We start from the raw sequence: 19,530 nt of genomic DNA on the forward strand, positions 1-19,530 counted from the left end.
ACAAAGCTTTCCCAAAGGAGACTCCTTTCTCTGTGCTAAAGGAAGGGATACATGTTGGGCTATGGAAATGGGATGGAATTTGGAGTTAAAATACTTGAGTCCCAGGACTGAGACTCATCTCAAGCTACTGAGTGTAGCTTACCTGCCCAAGAGATTTTTCTGAGGGGAAAAAAGGGGCAATTCACCTACTCATAAGAATCAAGATGTAATTATTCTCTTAGGATATCTCCACAATTTGATCATGAGGGCTCATCAAAATTTCATGAAAACAGACATTGCATGAATACTCTTAGTATCCACTTATTCATTCATTCATTCCACAAATAGTCTTTGAAAACCCATTATGGCCCAAGCACTGCTGCAGGCATTGGGGTTACTGCAGTGACCATACCAAGTCTCTGCCACATAGAGTTTACATTAGAATGAGAAGGAAAACTATAAATAAGGATCTCTGTATACCAGATGGTGATCAATGCTGTGGAGAAAAAGCAGTTTATGCAGAATGGAGGAGTTGTTTTCCATGGTGACTATGGGAGGCCTCACCAGTTAGAGTACATTTAAGCAGAGAAAGCAACATGGGACAAGCCACGAGGATGCAGATGCTCCCCATTTTATAATGGGGTTATGTCCCTAGAAGGCCATCAGTAACCTCATAAGCTCATCATGAGTTGAAAATATTGTTAGTCAACAGTGTGTTTTCAACTTATGGTATTTTCAATTTACAATGGTTTTATCAGATGTAACCCCATCGGGAGCTGAGGAGTGCACTGAATGTGCATTGCCTTTGCACCATACTAAAGCAGAGACATTGTAAGTTGAACCTTGCTAAGTTGGATGCTGTCTGTATTACGAGCATCGCAGGCAGAGGAAATGACAAGTGTAAAGAGCCTGTGTCCTTGGAGTGTTTGTCTACTATGAGATTGACTCTTCTTTTATACTCCACTCTAGACATATGTGGCATCTTGTTGTTCCTCAGAGCTTCAAGTTTGACAAACTACTATATAGAAAGAAAAATTAATGTCTAGTGAAATAATACATTGCTAAAGTTTGACTAGGAAAAGTATGTAATTGCCACTCCTCCCCTTTGGCCCTTTGAAGTTTGCTAATTTAGGATTGTAGTATTTGCATCCCCTGGTAATCCCTAGATTTCCCCTTCCCTGACTACCACAGTATCCTCCCACCTCTGCCTATGAATTACAAAATTCCTGCACCCCTCTTGATACATAAGGCAATACTCAGGCGGTGGAGGAGGGGGTGTCTTTGGTTGTATCAGTATGTAAAGAAAGTCTGCAGTTTTCATGTGTTAAGGATCTGGGATGTGCTGTTCGCTAGACACTTAGACACTTCCTTCCCTCCTTCCCACAGTGCTGTCCTTATGGTAAATTCTGAGGCTGTGGTCTTCTTTTCCACAGAGCAGTAAATGAGAGGGAGGTGATAGAAGGTCAGAGGTGGGTGCAGGTCACTCAGGGTTTTGTAGACCATTGTCTACAAAGAGCACTGGCTTTTCCTCTGAGAAATACCTCAAACCACAGTGTTTAAGATGTTCTTACCTGTGTGGAGGAGGAAGCATTGATAGATGCCATTGTCCCCATGCTACCCAATCACCAGAACTATTAAATCTTAAGTATCTCTAGCCTGCTACTTCACCTGCCTAGAGAAACCCAAACCCTGAATCAATACTATTTGTGTCTTCTGGGTCTGATGCAAGGGTCCGTATTACAGGAGAAAATGCCACAGTTGTGCAGGCTGACAAAACACCAGCCTTGCCCTCACTCACACACACACACACACATGCACACACATATATAGAGTGACCATATAATTTATTGTTCCAACTGGGACATTGTTGAGAATGAATAATTATAACAGAGCAATAGGCATAAACTGGGACTGTCTTGGACACACTAAGAGTAATGGTCAACCTACTCATAAACAATTTTACATAACAGAGGGAAAGGGAAAGAAGTTCAGACCTAGGATAATTCTAAACCGTCCAGGCTTGTATTATGCCCATCTACACTTTGCATCCCATTCCATAGAGAAAACTGAGGCTTCCAAGCTCAGTTTCTTGTACTCTGACCTATAGACTTGTCATATATCCAAATTCATCCTTCCTTTGTCCCTTGTTAAGGGCAAACCTCCACCTGCCTCTGGATTCCATTCCCTTCTGCCTCTTCAAGGTATTACTCTCCCTTTTTTAATCTCCAATATCGCCTTCTCTATTTTTCCAACCTAAAAGCATGTTCTAATCCTAAAAATTCCTTTCCTGATATTATAGTCCCCTCACCATAACTAACTTCCCTCCTACTCTTCTGATCCAAACTCTGTGAAGCACATGATGTTTCTTTCTCTTTGCACCCATCCAATCAGGGCAGTATAATTTCTGTTTCCTGCTGAGATAATAAAGCTACTCTCATGAAGTTAGCTCTATAGCTCTAGCCTCCAAATGGTCAAAACCACTAGAAAATTTCCATCCTTATCTTACTTGACTTCTCGTGATGCCTTTAGCATTGCCAAGTGATTCTAAGGGACATTCATGACTTCCTCATCGTCCATAGTTCTCTTGGTACCTCTCTTAGGCTGCTTGTTTGTTGTCCCCTTTGTGGTCAATCACCACCAGTTGCTGAGTTAGTATCACATAAAAATACCAGTGGAGAATCCTCAATCCTCAATCTGAAATCCAAAATCCTCCAAAACTGGAAACTTTTTGAAGGCCGACATGATTCTGCAAGTGGAAAATTCCACACCTTACCTCATGTAACAAGCTGTAGTAGAAAATGCAGTCAAAACTTGGTTTCATGCACAAATTAAAGTTATTGTATAAACTTACCTTTGGGCTATGCATATAAGGCATATATAAAATACAAATGAATTTCCTGTTTAGACTTGGGTCACATCCCAAGATATCTCATTAGGTACATGAACATACGTTAAAATAAAAAAAAAATCAGAAATTTGAAACACCAGAATTTCAGATAATGGATACTCAATCTGTATAAAACATCTGGCTGTGTCTACTTCCTGCAGATGACACCAGAGACACAGGATCATAAGCAGGTAGACCGGAAATTGGCTTTGGAAAAGCACACAGTTCCTAGCTACTCTGCAGGCTGAGGTGGGAGAATCATTTGAGCCCAGGAATTCGAGGTTACAGTGAGCTATGATCACACCACTGCACTCCAGTCTGATTGACAGAGTGAGACCCTGTCAGGAAAGAAAATGAAAGAGAGAGAAAGAGAGAGAAAGAAGCAAGCAGTTCTCTTTATTTCTGACTTGAAAACACTCTTATCTCTGAGTCTGGAGGGGCCAGGGAGGTCTCTTTAGTGTACATTTCTTTTCAAGTCTCACTCAGTTGTGGGGCGAAAGTAGGACTGAGTCATATGTGTAAATCGTATAAAAGCGAGGCAAGACAGCTGTAAATGATTCTTTGGAAAGCAGAATGCAACAATTTTAAATCAATGTTCTAGTTTTAAGATAGCTGAAAATAGTTTCCTGTGGCTTCTTGTATTTCTTTCGCTAGGGTTACTAGAGGCAGCTTTGTGCTAGAAATGCAAGTTCAGCAGAAACATGTCTTCCCCTAATGAGGCCTGGTGCCTGCTGGTATTATGTCTGAGCCCCTGGGGCTGCTCCATGGGGAAGGGTGGTAGCGGCACTCTCTGGCTTTCCAGGGGCTGAGAAGTTGACATATTACAAGGCCTAAACCACCAAGGGTTCCGGGTGGGTCCTACCTCCATATGGACCTTGTGGGTGGGTTTGTGGGGAGCAGTTTACCACTCAGAGCTGGCCATGTGGGCCCCTCATTGCTCGATGGGTGGCTTCCCCTCCGAGCCTGTGGACTGATGAAGACTTGATTCTGAGCAAAGCCAAGCAGGAGATGAGACAGTCAGAAGCAGAGGACTCTCCAGTTGTAGGGAGTTTATAAGAATTCCTATTGTGACTACAGACAAGAGCCATCTTTGCATGTTCCGTGTTGCTGAAAGTGCTCTGTAAAAGTTCATTTGTGATGGCCCAAAGGTTCAAGGCATCACGGAATGTCAGAGCTGGCAGGGACCTCAGAGACCAATTAGTCCAGTCTTCTAATTTTATTTAAGAAATGTTTCAAAATGCAGTAGTGATTCACCCCCCATCATTGCATCAAGTCATATGATATAAAAATTTTTTACATTCCTAAAATGGCAAGCTATTTGTCACTGGCAGTGAAACAAGAAATGATAACCAGGTAAAACATAAAGGTTTTTCAAAGTTAAATTCCTCAAATCTGTATCATACCATCAGCTTCCAGAACTTCCGCACTCCTCTGTTAACCCATTTCCAGCTGACATTTGTCCTCACTCTCTACAGAACATTTTCCTTCTTTTTAAAATTTTTATTTTAGGTTCAGGGGTGCGTGTGCAGGTTTGTTACACAGGTAAACTTGTGTCATGGGGGTTTGCTGTACAGGTTATTTTGTCTCCCAGGTGTTAAGCCTAGAACCCAATAGTTATTTTCTCTGATCCTCTCCCTCTTCCCACCCTCCACCCTCAGGTAGGCCCCAGTGTCTGTGGTTCCTCTTTATGTGTCCATGTGTTCTCATCATTTAGCTCCCACTTTTAAGTGAGAACACGCAGTATTTGGTTTTCTGTTCTTGCATTAGTTTGCTAAGGATAATGGCCTCTAGCTCCATCCATGTTCCTGCAAAGGACATGATCTCATTCTTTTTTATGGCTGCATGATATTCCATGGTGTGTACTTACCATATTTTCTTTGTCCAATCTACCATTGGTGGGAATTTAGGTTGATTCCACGTCATTGTTATTGTGAATAGTGTTTCAATGAATGTGTGCATGTGTCTTTGTGATAGAAAGATTTGTATTCCTTTGGTTATATACCTAGTAATGGGATTGCTGGGTTGAATAGTAGTTCTGCTTTTAGCTCTTTGAGGAATCACCACACTGCTTCCCACAATGGTTGAACTAATTTGTATTTTCACCAGCAGTGTAAAAGCATTGCCTTTTCTCCTTAACCTTGCCAGCATCTGTTATTATTATTATAATATTTGACTTTTTAATAGTAGCCATTCTGTCTGGTGTGAGACGGTATCTCATTGTATTGTTTTTTTCTTGTTTGGTTTTTTTTGATGGAGTCTTGCTTTGTCGCCCAGGCTGGAGTGCAGTGGCGTGATCTTGGCTCACTGCAAGCTCTGCCTCCCGGGTTCACGCCATTCTCCTGCCTCAGCCTCCCGAGTAGCTGGGACTACAGGCGCCCACCACCATGCCTGGCTAATTTTTTTGTATTATTAGTAGAGATGGGGTTTCACCATGTTAGCCAGGATGGTCTCGATCTCCTGACCTCGTGATCTGCCTGCTTCAGCCTCCCAAAGTGCTGGGATTACAGGCTTGAGTCACCGCGCCTGGCCCTCATTGTGGTTTTGATTTGCATTTCTTTAATCATTAGGGATATTGAGCTTTTTTTCATATGCTCATTGACCACATATATGTCTTCTTTTGAACAGTGTCTGTTCATGTCTTGCCCACTTTTTAATGGGTTGCTTTTTTTTTTTTCCCCTGTAAATTTGTTTAAGTTCCTTATAGATGCTGGATATTAGACCTTTGTCAGATGCGTAGTTTGCACACATTTCTCTCTCATTCTCTAGGTTGTCTGTTTACTCTGTTGATAGTTTCTTTTGCTGTGCAGAAGCTCTTCAGTTTAATTAGATCCTATTTGTCAATTTTTGCTTTTGTTGTAATTCATTTTGGTGTCTTTGTCATAAAATCTTTGGCCATTCCTAGGTCCAAGATGGTATTGCCTAGGTTGTCTTCCAGGGTTTTCATAGTTTTGGGCTTCACATGTAAGTCTCTAATCCATCTTGAGTTGATTTTTGTATATGGTGTAAGGAAGGGGCCTAGCTTTGATCTTCTGCATATGGCCAGCCAGTTATCCCAGCACGGTTTATTGAATAGGGAGTCTGTTCTCCATTGCTTGTTTTTGTCAGCTTTGTTGAAGATCAGATGGTTGTAGGTGTGCAGCCTTATTTCTGGGCTTTCTGTTCTTTTCCATTGGTCTATGTGTCAGTTTTTGTACCAGTACCATGCTGTTTTGGTTACTGTAGCCCTGAAACATAGTTTGAAGTCAGGTAGCATGATGGCTCTAGCTTTGTTCTTTTTGCTTAGGATTGCCTTGGCTATTCAGGCTCTTTTTTGGTTCCATATGAAATTTAAAATAGTGTTTTCCAGTTTTGTGAAGATTCTTGTTGGTAGTTTGACAGGAATAACATTGAATCTATAAACTGCTTTGGGCAGTATGGCCATTTTAACGATTTTGATTTTTCCTGTCCATGACCATGGAATGTTTTTCCATTTGTTTGTGTCATCTCTGATTTATTTGAGCAGTATTTTGTACTTCTCATTGTAGAGATCTTTCACCTCCCTGGTTAGCTGTATCCCTAGGTATTTTATTCTTTTTGTGGTGATTGCGAATGGGATTGCATTCCTGGTTTGGCTCTTGGCATGGCTGTTGTTGGTGTATAGGAATGCTAGAATGATTTTTGCATGTTGATTTTGTGTCCTGAAACTTGGCTGAAGTTGTTTATCAGCTGAAGGAGCTTTTGGGCCATGGCTATGGGGTGTTCTAGATATAGAATCATGTCATCTGTAAAACAGGGGTAGTTTGACTTCCTCTTTTTCTATTGGGATACCCATTATCAGAAATAGTTTTCAAGGTGTTATCAGAGACCACCCAATGGGCTCTTCTCAGGGTGGGAAGTCAGTCTCTGGGACCCCAGTCAGTCCTTGAAGCTCTCTAATCTGTTAACTTCAGAGACCCCGCACTGTCCTAGTACTTCCTCTCTCTCTCTCTCTGACTATATACCACTCTTCTGGTGACTTCAGGCTTCATGACTCGGAACCTGGATAAGCTGAAAGCAAATGTTCAGGATGTTTCTAAATGATCTGGGCTCTGAATTCTAGAATTGGCAGAAAGATAGGCCTACCAGCTTTACCCATAATATTATACTGTAACCAGAAGTGACTGGAATCATAGTTTGAGATATTAATTTAGTTTTTCCTGTTGTGAGCACCCTTTCACTTATCATTCAAACAAGTAATCTTTGTGCCTCTGAATCCCATACCCTTAAGCGTCAAGGTTTTTGTAACACAAAAGCTACAATAGCTCAGGGGCTCTTTCTACTCTCTCCTGGGCTGCAACCCTCTATGAGAAAATGAGCAAAAACACAGCCAAAAGCAGAGGAAGAGAGCAGATTCTTTCCCATGTCAAAAGAGATTATTATCCTGTGCTAGGGAGAAAAAATGACTAGGTGTTTGTTGGGGGGAGGGGGAGAAAGAAGAGAATAAAAGAATGGGGGTTATGAGCTTTCCTTGACAGTTGACTCTGAGGAATTTGCCAAAGATGCCAGATGGCTGGATCTGGCCAAGCATGGAGAACTTGCCTCTTTGTGAGCCTCAGTCCACAGATTGTCCAGTCTCCATCAGAAAGAACCCACCCTGTGCCTGTGCTATAGGGCCAAGTGTGCTATTCCTTCTATTACTGTCAAGTGAGGTCTTTCCATTCGCTGACAGTCCTCAAGGAGATGTTGAATCAAAGTCCTCACTTAGTCCCCAGTTTCATTTATTGTATGGAAATTGCCTCTCACAATCCCTACCACCCTTGAAAGATCAAGAAGGGGTAAAGCACTAGCCATATGATGAGGGTGTTGCCAGTGAGGAAGAACCCATGTGTGTATGTGATGGGGAGAAACTGAACAAGTTTGAGAAATTGCACAAACTCCTGACATCCTGAGATGCTACTCTTCCTTCTCCTGTTAGCCCTCGGACAGAAGCTGTCTCCTGAGGAGGAAAGAACGGGCTGGAAGCACCAGGCCCTCATGTCCTCCTGCCTTCTAGGGCCTTGTACAACATCTCCATTGACCCACTCTTTAAAATCCAACTCACATACCCAAAAAGGCTCTTGCTCTCCTCCTGTTTATCATATGTGACTTTCCTTTCTAGTTAAGGTTCTTTCAGTGGGGTTCTGTTCCTTGCAAGCAAACTACTACGGTGGAGTAATATTTCATAAATGAAACAAATCCCTGCAACTCCCCACACCCAGCCATTTCTTTTTCTCCTTGGTGTTTGCATGTCTTTGAACAGTATTCTTCAAGGAAGAGCTATCTCATTTTGCTTAAAGGCAACAGGAGTGGTTAACAGTCAAAATGCTGCCTACTATTATGTCTCAAGCATATTTTGTGAATGATCTTGTTTAACCTTACAACATCCCAGTGGAGGTAGGTACTGTACTATGTCCATATCTCTGCAGGCAAAACTGAGGCACAAAGCCTAGGTAACTTGGCTTGCTGAGTGGTGAAGCTGGGATTTGAACCTCTAACCACTCACAGAGTGAGGGGTTATAAAGCCTCCGTGAAAAGCTGCCTCCCTAAATAATGGGGCTGTTACCTCAACTGCTTTTTAGATACATAATTCTCCTCCTTCTGGTAGTTATTATTTTAACTTGGGCCTTGGGGGCTCTCTGGGCTCAGAGGGGACAAGGGAGCTGAATGAGTTAGGCTCCTGCAGAGTCAGTGTGGCCCCAATCTAGTTCTCTTCTGGTTTCCCAAGCTGCCTTTCCTGGTACCAAATACACCTCAGTTTCCACGTTATTAGTTCTGGGTCTCTTTGTGGGTAGAATCTCCCATAAAGTGTTTATCTTCCCATAAATCAAGGAAGAACAGAATCCATTAGCACTTTTCTACTTGGAGAACCTTCCCCTTTTCTACTTGGAGAACATTTCCCCTTTTCTACTCAGAGAAGCTACCTGGAAATATTCCCCTTGGAGCTAGGCAAAATTTTCCTTCTAGCTGGGATATAGACCTTTTCTGCATGTACTCCAGGTCACTAAGTTAATGTCACATTAAGGGGCCATGTGGGTTCTGCAGAGTAATAAGGGACCTCTTGGTTGCTGGAAGCAGCCAGTTCAGCTAGAATTGCTCCACTCTCCTTGGGAAAAGGTTCTGGTTTTTGAGAAATTGGAATCCTTGACAGAGGTCCTGAAGAGATCCGTGTCTTTCCTGAGGCAGCTTCCCAGAAATTAGAGAATTTAATCTCTGCAGAAAACTCAGAAGTTTTCATTTGGCCATTCTTCCTTCCTTCTGTTGACTTCCCGGGAGACAGAAAGCATCCTGAGGTGCTCTTTCAAAGACTGTTTTTTCTGAAACCAGCAGTGACTTCTGAGAGTCTACCTCATTATCACACATCAGTGCTCACTGAGGTCACAGCCATTGCCTAAAGAAATTGGCTCAAATTCAACCATTTGTTAACCAGTCTGGGAGTAGGGTAGGTTCCATAAAAATTCTTAGCATTCCCGTGTAGGCTCCTTAATGTGGCAAATACAAGTCCTCTTGTCTGCAATTCAAATCTGCACAAATGATACATTTGTATTATAATAATCAAACTCATGATTTTACACTTTATTCTGCTGAGTGGCTAAAACCCCATCTTGGTTTATGCAGCATTTCCTCCTTCTCAATACCCAGCAGGTCAAGAGGAAAAGGATTTCCTGGGTTAGGGGACAGAACAGTCAAGGCAAAATGGTCAGTGCGATGACATTGGTGGGCCTTACAGAAAGTCAGAGACCCATGGAAGCAGCCCAATCCCACAGCTAGATGAATGGGGTCCCAAAAGACAGTAAGATTCCAAGAGAGAAAATGTCTGTGTGGTGAGCATTGGTAGTCAGGGCCTTACCCAGCCTCACAAAGCGCTCCTGCACTAGGGGTGGCCCGAGAGCATTCAGAGTAGCTAGGGAGAAATGGAAAAGGTTGCTGACCTGATGGGACCATTCAGATGGCAAGGAGGCGGTCTCCATGGAGACTGCGTGGACTGACACCTGAAGACCACATGGGGTGAAGAATGTCTCAGGGGGGCCTGCATAAGGGTGAGAGTGTCTTGCAACAGACAACTGCCACACCCCTTCTTCAGTCATCTTGATGTCTTGGCACTACATAAATTCTACGGAACTGCAAAACAACTTGGGGCAGGGGATGCAGGAAAGAACCCTTCAACTGGCTGAGTTGTAGTTTTGCATCTGCAACAGATTTTGAAGGTCAAAACAGAAATCAAGTTGAGTTTTGGAAAAATATTGAAAGTCATAATTTGTGCACACCAGAATCTGCGAAGCTAGAGTTATAGACTAGCTCTAGCAAAGTGTGGATTTATTGAAAGAACCCAGAAGAATCTCATGGACATAAAATTCCGGAAGTATATCTGGACTTCACAGGAATGAGAAGAGCACCAGGCAATGATTTTCTGTGGCTCTGATTGTCTCTTACAATCAGCTTTTCTCTAGAACATGCTACCAATCTCCTCTCTGCAAAGACCAAGACAGAGGCAAGTGGCTTTTTCTGCTGTCTTGTAGTCCCTATTCCTCCATAGCTTGGGTGGAACTTGGATCTCTGCTGGTATTTATGAAGGCACCACCTCCACATAACTTACTGGTTCTGTGACTGCCACCAGATCATTTCATTCTTTATGCTTCTTGGCTGAAAGTTTTGAGATGGAATCAGCTTTGATACTCTTGTTCTCCAGGGTCATGCCCTTTAGATGAGGAATTCACCCGGTCCAACTGTGTGGGGTCAGAGGGTGAGGGGCCATGCAAATGTGACACAGCTGCTCAAGCTGGTCACATCAACAACAGTGTATGGGTTGGACAGTTCCAGAAAGGAGACATTTGAGCCCAGAGGCGTGACTCAACTTCCAATTCACTTTTATTAAAATTACTGCTGTGCATGTCTTATGTCTCTCTCTATGTTGCAGCTTCCTAGAAAGCAGAGGCTGTAACTGATCTCTGTATGCACCAGGGCATCTTTCATGTGCCTTTTGCATTTGAAAGAGTTCAGTGAATATTTGTTGAATCAGTGAATGTATATCCCTGTATTTGTGTTCTGCTCTCTATACCTTCATTTCTGAGTGAATCATGTTCAGGCCAATATCTGAATAGGATAATTCCTGTTGCTGGGGTATAGCAGGAGAGTGCCAGTCAAAATGACTAGGTTAGAGTGTGGCCCTTATTTGGGTGGATTTCCTGACCAGACACTACAAAGAAACATCCTTGGAGTCACCACAAACATGGGTTTTCCCTAACAACTGAGTATCTTAACTTCCCATTATTCTAGAGCCATCTTAGCTACCATGGAAATTGGCTGGAGATCACATTCAATCTTTGAAGCATGTGAGTGATAAGTTAGAACTAATTCAGATAAGAGGAGCAAGTGGTGCCCTACAGGGAGCAAATTCCTAGCTATATCTTTTCAACATTTTGAAAGATGTTTCTACATTAAAAGCTTCACGTTATTGGCAATCACTACCTTGGTTTGTGTAAAGAAATCCAAACTTTACAAGTTTTCTTGTGTGCCCATTTAAAGAGCTGTATTTAAATGGGGGAGCCATCTGACGCTAATGATAACCAATTAGAATCATAAAATATTGAGCCTGAAGGGAATTTATGGATCACTTAGTCCATCCCTTTCATTTTATAAGGGAGGAAGCTGAGGCCACTGCAGGATATGTGCCTTGCCACACATCTAGGACCAGAGCTATAACTCCTACCTATCTGGTCCTGGGTTCTTCAACCCCTAGAAAATCCACACTGCTGTGGACAGCTGGAAAGTGCTAGAGATTATTAACATGGAGAACATGAGTAGTCTTTAGCAGTATTCATGGCTAAGTACACAGAAACAAAATGAAACAGTCCTCCATGCTGCAGGAAAGATGAGAGATGGCTCATTCTCAAGAGTGTCTGAGGCTTGGAATTGAGTCAGGGCTACTCAGAGGCTGGCAGAGGAGGCCCACAGGCCCAACTGGGCCCCTAGGTATAATTATAGTGCCCAGAATTCTTACCATGAGCCAGGTACTATTTAATACTCAATCCTCATGAGTTCACTAAACTGCACAACACGCCTATGGAATCAGAATGATTATCTGCATTTTACAGATGAGGGGACAGTTGGGACATTTGAGTGATTTGGCCAAGGTCATATACCAATGTCACTTACTAGTATCCAAGGTAGAGTTTGCACTCAGGTCTCTCAAACCCCTGAGCTTGTGTTCTTAGCCAGAGACAACCAAGATTTGAGAAGAGGCCCCTCTGGGAGACATTGGTGACAGCTTGGGCCTCTCTGGGTAATCTTGTTCTATGCTGCCTGTGCTTTTAAATTTATATGGATACTTGAGCGTGCCAGGATAATTTCTGCATGCTTGGATTGATCTGAGCTGAACTGGCCTTTCAGACCCCAGCAGACTTCCCAAGCTTCACCTCCAGCACTCTGGTAGGACACAGCCCAGGGTGGGGCCAACATCTGTGCTTATTAATTCACATTCCTTGTGGAGAGGCTTTCCATTTGCTTAAAATGCTAAAGCTTTTGAAGGACTGTAGAGATTTGGTGTGATTTCCACGTTTTAAGAGGGAAAAAGCAGAGGCACAGTGTGTTTAGTTTATACTGGGCTATGTGGGAGACCATAGTGGCTGGGAGTAACAGGTTTGTGTGGAACCTGGAAAATCTAATTAATCCTTTTTGGCTGGTTCCCCTCTTAGATGCTTCTCAGCCAGCTGATTACTCATTTCTGGCTTGTTAGAGAAACAATACTGACAAAGTGCACAACATTCGATTGGGATGGAGGGGCCGATAGGACACAAAGGAACTAGGAGATGTAGATGAGTCCAGCAAGGCCAGGAGTAGAACTCCAACTGCCCAGGCAGCTTTAAGGGTTCTTGCCAGGGGTGGTTGGGGACCCCTAACTAGACTCTTCAAGCTACTTTGAAATCCTATTCTGATTTAGTCTGAAGCTAAAGAACTACTGTGACTGTCCTTACAACCCAGCAAGGAAGGAGTTGTAGAAAAGGAAGTTTGGATTCACTTGTATATCAGGCACAAAACCACCACACATGTCAGTGGAATCTCTCTGCCCCGTTAGCTCCATTCTGAGACTTCAAAAAGTCATAACAAATCCTCACAACTATCATATGAGGTAGGAACTATCACTAGGCCAATTTTGCAGACAAAAAGCATGTGTCAGGCCTGGTATCAAGGCCCAAAGAGGCTAAGGGACTTGCCCTGGGGCACTGAGGTAAGTCTGGGATGCAAAGTCAGTCGCCAGGTTCTTAACAACAAATCTGCTGCTTCTACTTCATTCTCAGAGGCTCCTTCCAACCTACAACTTTTTGTTTTGGGACTATATATGCAGTTCCACCAAGTACTCACATTAATGAGCAGGTTACCACCATGGGTAACTAGAACCTAGTCCTCTAGGAGACTATTTAGATCCCACTTTGGTGTTGTCCCACCCAGAGTGAGGAAATTTGGATATTTGTCCACCAATTCCCTTCCATAATTGGTTGAGGGCTGCTCCTGTGAGCATCCACCCCTGGCCTGTCTTGGGCATACAAAGGCGAGGCATGTTCCTACACCCAGAGAGTAAGCCCCATGTAGAGAGCTGCAGGTGCTTGCTGGAGAAATCAACAGCATGCAAGGCAGTCATGAGTGCCAGGGGAATCTGGGCTGAGGACAGTGATCAGCTGGAATTCAGCTCCTCCTCTTGGGGCTTGCAAATTTGTGGCCTGCAGAGCACAAACCATAGCTAGTGTGATATAAATCATGCTTGGATTGAAGTTAAGAAGGTTCTTTTGCTTACAAGTAATGGAACCCTACCTCAGCTAGGTTAGGTTGAAAGGGGACTTGACTGACTCATGTAATCAAATCCCAGAAAAGATAAGAATACTGCTGGCCTTGTGGATGAATGGAGACGACAGCTCTCATTCATCCCAGGCCCAAGCTGCAAATCTTTTTGTCTGCTTTCTTCTCATTTAGAGGCTAGCTTCTTTGAAAAGGCAAACAGTTTTACCTATAATTTCTCTGCCTCCCCTCCAGAGAGGGGCAGACCCTTGTCCTTTAGAAACCTTCCCTGAAAGTCTTTAAATAGAAACTGGCCCTGCTCAGGTCAAGAACCCACTCCTTGACTTATCACTGTGGCCCATGAATGTGGAGGCCAACTCTCATTTTCTACACATGGTCAGAGCAGGAGTGGACAGTCCCTTAAAGAAAGAGGGTGAGGTTCCCAGGAGAAGGGAAGATGCTGGGTAGACAAAACATTCCAGCTCAGAAGTAAAAACAGTGGTCTCACAGGTCATCTGCTGGAGAAATGGTCAAAATTTGATTCTATGCTGAAAAAGCACTTCATTACAGAACCAAAAAAGCAAATGAAGGGGAAATGACATTGTTAATTTTATTAGGAACAAAATATCACTAGCATTGATTGTTCTTGTAGCTCAAGTGTTGGCATTTTGACAAACACCCATGTTGCAGAGAAAGCAACTGAAAGAAATGCTTCCCAGAGGAGCTGGTTCTAGAAGGTCCCTGGCGCCTCCCTGTCAAGCACTATCCTCTTCAGGCCCTGCTTAAGTTAACTTTTACCAGTAGCGGCAGACCTGAGTGGAGGCTTTTCCTCTCTATGATCTATGATCACGTGCCAAAACTCAGGGGCGATATCCACCGGGTGGGGACTCTTGGGTCTTCTTCTGACAGAGAGTTGCTTCAAAAATCCAATGGGATAATTTAGGGGCCGTGCTTTCAAAGAAACAAAAAGAAGACTCACATTTAAGAAGGAATGATTAGGTTGTCTTCTCTTCCATTCATACTCATCCAACACCTATTTACTGATGCTACGTGCCAGGCACTCACTGAGGATATAGAAATGAGAAAAACAAACCCTCTGCCCTCCTGAATCTCACCCTGGTCAGGGGAAGCGGTTGCCTCAAGGCCAGATGATGGTCCTATCTTCTCCAGGAATCCTTCTGTCTCCTCCCAACTCTCCAGCTTGCTGCCCTCACTCTTGACTTGTCACAATCACCTGCTCACACATGCACACTTCACTCCATCGAAGATTTCGGCCGGGCGGGGCAGGAGCGGCTTACTCTCTGCCCCTTTAGGTGCCATTAGGCCAGTTTGATGCTACCAGCGGCGGGCGGGGTGTAAGGATCGGGGTAAAGGCCCAGCCCGCTCCTTGCTCTGAAGTGGCACAACAGCTTCAGGCCGCAAATGGCTCTCCCCGCCCCGGCCCGGCCCCCGAGGTGTTGGGGGCGGCGCCCCCTTGCAGTGCTCCGGGTCGCGGCAGCGCGGGTAGCTCGGCCGCCGCTGGGGAGTGAGCGCCGGGCATCTGACTGCAATCTGACTGCAAAGGGCCGCCGCAGAGGGATGGGCGGTTCGGGGCCCGCCGCCTCTTACTACTGGCCGCCTGCCTGGGGCTCTGCCGGGCGCTAGGAGGTACGCGCCCCAAACTTCCCCTCCCCGTCCCATCCCCGGCCGTGCGGAGCCCGCTTGGAGAGGGTGGGCGAGCGGGGAGGAGGGCCCTGGCGGGGAGACCCCCTCGGCGCCCCTGCTGGCCCCAGGCAATGCTGGGCCAGGTTCGCCACGCCGCGACTCCGACTTTGACTCGCAGGCAGGGCATTCCTGAGCTGGGCAGCCGGGGAAGGAGACTGCTCGGTCCTGCGCAGTGACTGGGCGCCCCCGCGAAAAACTTCCATCTCCAAGTCGGTGCGGCGGGCGCCTCCAGGGCAGGGCCTGTTCCTCACCTCCGCGTGGCCTTCCCCGAGGATCGGAGTTTTAAAGTCGGCCTCCTGACTGCATTCCTACCAGCAGAATGAATGATTCCTGCTGTCTTCCCTACTGATCCTTCTTAGCTCTGCCCCTCACCCCGCCCCGGCGAGTTACTCGGCCGCAAGTGACCGGCAGGGCTCGGGTTGCCATAAACTCACCGCTGGAATCTTCTTTGGCCACCAGCCCGCTGTCCCATAAGCCCCTCCACTTATCAGCATAAAATTTCTGGGTTCCATGAGGAAGACGTGCTCTACATTTCTGTGGCACTTTTCAGAGGTTAAAGATTGCTAATTCTTTGACTTTTTGCTACGTGATTGAGCCCTGTACTTGGTTCTTCCCTCCCTTCACGGCGTTTTAAAATTGAATTCGGTTCAACAAGACTCCCTTGGAGACTTTTTAAGAGAACACATTCTAAATCAAAGGCCTTGTATCGCTGTAGTACTTGGATTAAATTCTAAAGTCTTATTTACTGCATTTTAGGCCTAGACAAATAGTGTCCTTGCTGCTTACACTCTTGCTGATTTCATGGGAGCTTTGCAGCACCTTCCAGCGATGACCCGCCCCCGGAGTAGAGGACACCTCACCTTCCCCTTGTGGCGGTGGGGAGGCCGGGCTCTGTTCTCAGCTCTGCTCCTTCCTTCCTGGATTTTCCTCTGCCCACTCCCTGCCCATTCCTGCCTGGTTCCTAGAGTGGATGGGACAGGGAACTGGAGGCCTGGGGCTGCCCTGACTGTGGCTTTGAGGGGAAAGGTGTGAGTTGCAGGCCAGCGAGATCTGAGAGGGCAGTGATTGCCACGTGGGGACAGATCGGGTGGTGATGGGGGAGGAGCCAGTGATCCAAGTGGTCAGTGTAGGGTGATAGGAAGCATTGCAGTCAGATGGACGTGGCTTCAATCAGGGTGCTGTCCTGTATTCTCAGAATTTGGGGAAGTTACTTCTCTGAGTCTTGATTTTTACCTCTGTCAAATGGAGATGATGATACAGAGAGGCTTAAATAAAATACTATGTAAGACTGCCTAGCAACCTGAGAACCACTCATTAAATACTCATTTCCATCCTTTCCTACTCATTACCCTCCTTTCCTCCCCATCTGTGCAATTACCTTGGGTAAGTGCCAGTGGATTGGAAATTCATTTAGGGAAAAGAATGTGGATAATGGAGATTTATTGAATAAAGATTTCCATAGCACATATTTTAGCATATATGCTGTTCTTCATCCATGGCGCCGATGGCATGACAAATATTGAATACCAAAGTCTTATTCAAATCTACTTTGGTGTACTTGGAAGAATATTTTCTTGAGTAGCCAGATGCATTATATGAATTTAGGTTTTTTCTTAGCTCCTTGAGTGATTCAGGCTATTGCCTTGAACAATCTTGGCAAGTTTCATCAAGGTGGGAAGCCATCTTTGTCTAGTGAAAAAATACTGTCTAGATAGAAATATCTTTAGCATACACCCCCAGTGTATCTCTGTAAATCATCTATCAGTGCTACCAAAACTAGACCACTCAGCACTAGACTCAATCAATGGTTCAATAGTTCAATAATTTCTCATTGTTTGACTACTTTATTGTCAAATCTCCTTAGCATATTATTGCCTTACCTTGTAACAAGGCTGGTGGAGAACTTGTCCAGGAAGAGAATCACCAGCACCGCTTGTTCCTTTGCATTACTAGTCCTTACATTATTTGTATATAGCTTTAGCCAGTGGTTTGGAGGAATTTTGTAAGTTCCTGATAGTATTTGTCAAGACTTGTTTAGTTACAGTGAGATAACGCAATTAGTAGACCCAGTTTTCCAGGCAAACCTGCCCGTGGTGTGTACTGAATGTAGGCAGAGAGAGAGGGCATCGCAGTCAAGCTTTCTGCATTGTAGAACCCCCACCTATCCCTTAGGAGACTTGTGCACTGAGCAGATGAAACTCACACTCAACAGGTGAGGCTGTCTCATGCCAGTTGAGACAGGATGTCAATCAGTCCGTAAATTAAAGATGAAAAAAATGTTCAGTTCTTACTTGTTTTTAGATATAGCAACCCCAGAAGTCCTAACATTTTCTTTCAGTTCCAAAGTAAATAACTTGGCATCTCACTTTACCATTTCTTCTCCAAAGCTGTGGTGCCCAAACCCAAATGTTTTCAGGAGCCAGTGAGTCATAGTGAGCCAAGCAGCCGCTAGTGTGGCAGGAGGTGACACAGAGTGGTGGGTACCCTGTGGTTGAAGCATCCACACCCCATACATAGTTGCTATGTTGTGGGAACTAATGAGTCCCAAGGTGCCCTGACCATCTGATTTTTCCAGAGAAGCCAAAAAGTCCAGGTTTTACTTTAACATCTCCTGGTTTTATAGGGCTGTACAGGACATACAAATCACCATAAAACCCTCATGGCCTTTGCTCCAGAGGCCCTTATGCTACTGCCTTATTGACCTCTGTATTCCCAGGACATAGTCCAGTAACCTACAAATAATAGATGCTCATTAAATACGAGTGACTGAAGGATAGAATGCCCCTGGGGAGTGTGATAGGCAGAAAAGCAGCTCCCCAAATATGTTCATGTCCTAATCTCTGAATATGTGAATTTATTGATTTATATGGCAAAAGGGACTTTGTAGATATGATTATATTTGTGAAATGAGGAGATGATCCTGGGTTATTTGAATGGGCCCTGAATATCACAAAGGTCTTTTAAGAGGGAGACAGGACAGTCAGAGTTGGAGGAGGAGATGGAAAGCTGAGGCTGGAGAGGTGTGATTGCTGGCTGGGACCACAAGCCAAGGAAAGCAGGTAGCCTCTAGAAGCTGGAAAAGGAAGAAAATAGATTCTCCCCTAGAGCCTCTAGAAGGAAGGCAGCCCTGCACACACCTCGATTTTAGCTCAATGGGACCTCTTTTAGATTTCAACCTCCAGAACTTGTAAGATAATAAATTTGTGTTGGTTTAAGCCACTCAATTTGTGGCAATTTGTTATAGCAGCAACAGGAAACTTACACAGGGAGTTTGTGTCTTAGTAAAAGAGTTAATTCAATGGCCGTATAATCTTACAGAGGCATGAGATGGCGATGCCATCAGAGAGGAATGAGGGGCTGGAAGAGCCACCAATGTTAGGCCAGGGGCTTTAGGGAAGGTTCTGTCCCTGTGGGGAGCAAGCCTGGCTATAGCACTGACTCCCATGCCTGTGACTGGGGCCTGGCAAACTCCCACGCTAGCTGGGCAATGAACACAGGAACACATAATTGCCACACATGGGGCATACAGGATAGGACATAGGTTTTGCAACACCTAAGAGAGAGTTGTCAGCTCAACTGGGGTAGACTGGGCACCAGGACTGCCTCACTGCAGAATTCCAGTGGGTGCTACTTACATCAGAGACTCCGGGAATAGCTTCTTCTCACAATCTGAATGGCCATGCATAGTGGACATGGGGTCCTGGGAATGCCCTGTTGAGAGGAAGTAAGGGCAGGGTACCTGCTGCTTTTCTTTTTGTTACTTAAGATCTCAGTACAAAATAGTTTCAGGAAAGCTAATATTTGGAGAATGAATGAATAGATGAGAGACTGGTGGGTTGTGTTCTGCAAAGCAAGAAGTCTAGGGCTATAGATTGCTTTGGCTGTACCTGGAAACCCAAGATTTGCATCTTCACTGTGGGCCTGGGCCTAGCACACTCTCCTCTGCCTTCCTCCAAAAGTGTCAACAGAGGGATGTGGCACCAGAGCTTTCCCCTCACTCCAGCCCTCTGAATATCTGGTCACCTGCCTGTCCTGTAGCCATGGAGCAAATATCTTAGTGGGCCTGAGTTTTGTGGCAGAGACTTTTAGAATTTTGCCTGTTGGGGTTTGCTTTCAGTGAATAAAGGAGATTGAGCTTCCCAGGGCATGTTGGATGTTTGTGCTGAGTTCTTTTCCTTCCTTCCTTCCTTCCT

The 19,530-nt window shown here is 44.7% G+C and overlaps 1 protein-coding gene across 1 annotated transcript in view; it reads right to left on the reverse strand.

Moving 5' to 3' along the window:
* Window positions 1-15,679: 15,679 nt before the first annotated feature.
* LOC105553462 (thiosulfate sulfurtransferase/rhodanese-like domain-containing protein 3) overlaps window positions 15,680-19,530 on the reverse strand; it is a 5,625-nt gene continuing 1,774 nt past the window's right edge. Inside the window, 2 exon segments of the mRNA XM_011999539.1 lie at window positions 15,680-15,800; window positions 18,973-19,048. Coding sequence (XP_011854929.1) covers window positions 15,680-15,800; window positions 18,973-19,048 — 197 coding nt within the window.

This window comes from Mandrillus leucophaeus, unplaced genomic scaffold, assembly GCF_000951045.1.
Source record: "Mandrillus leucophaeus isolate KB7577 unplaced genomic scaffold, Mleu.le_1.0 Scaffold597, whole genome shotgun sequence".
In the NCBI taxonomy this organism is placed as follows: domain Eukaryota; kingdom Metazoa; phylum Chordata; class Mammalia; order Primates; family Cercopithecidae; genus Mandrillus; species Mandrillus leucophaeus.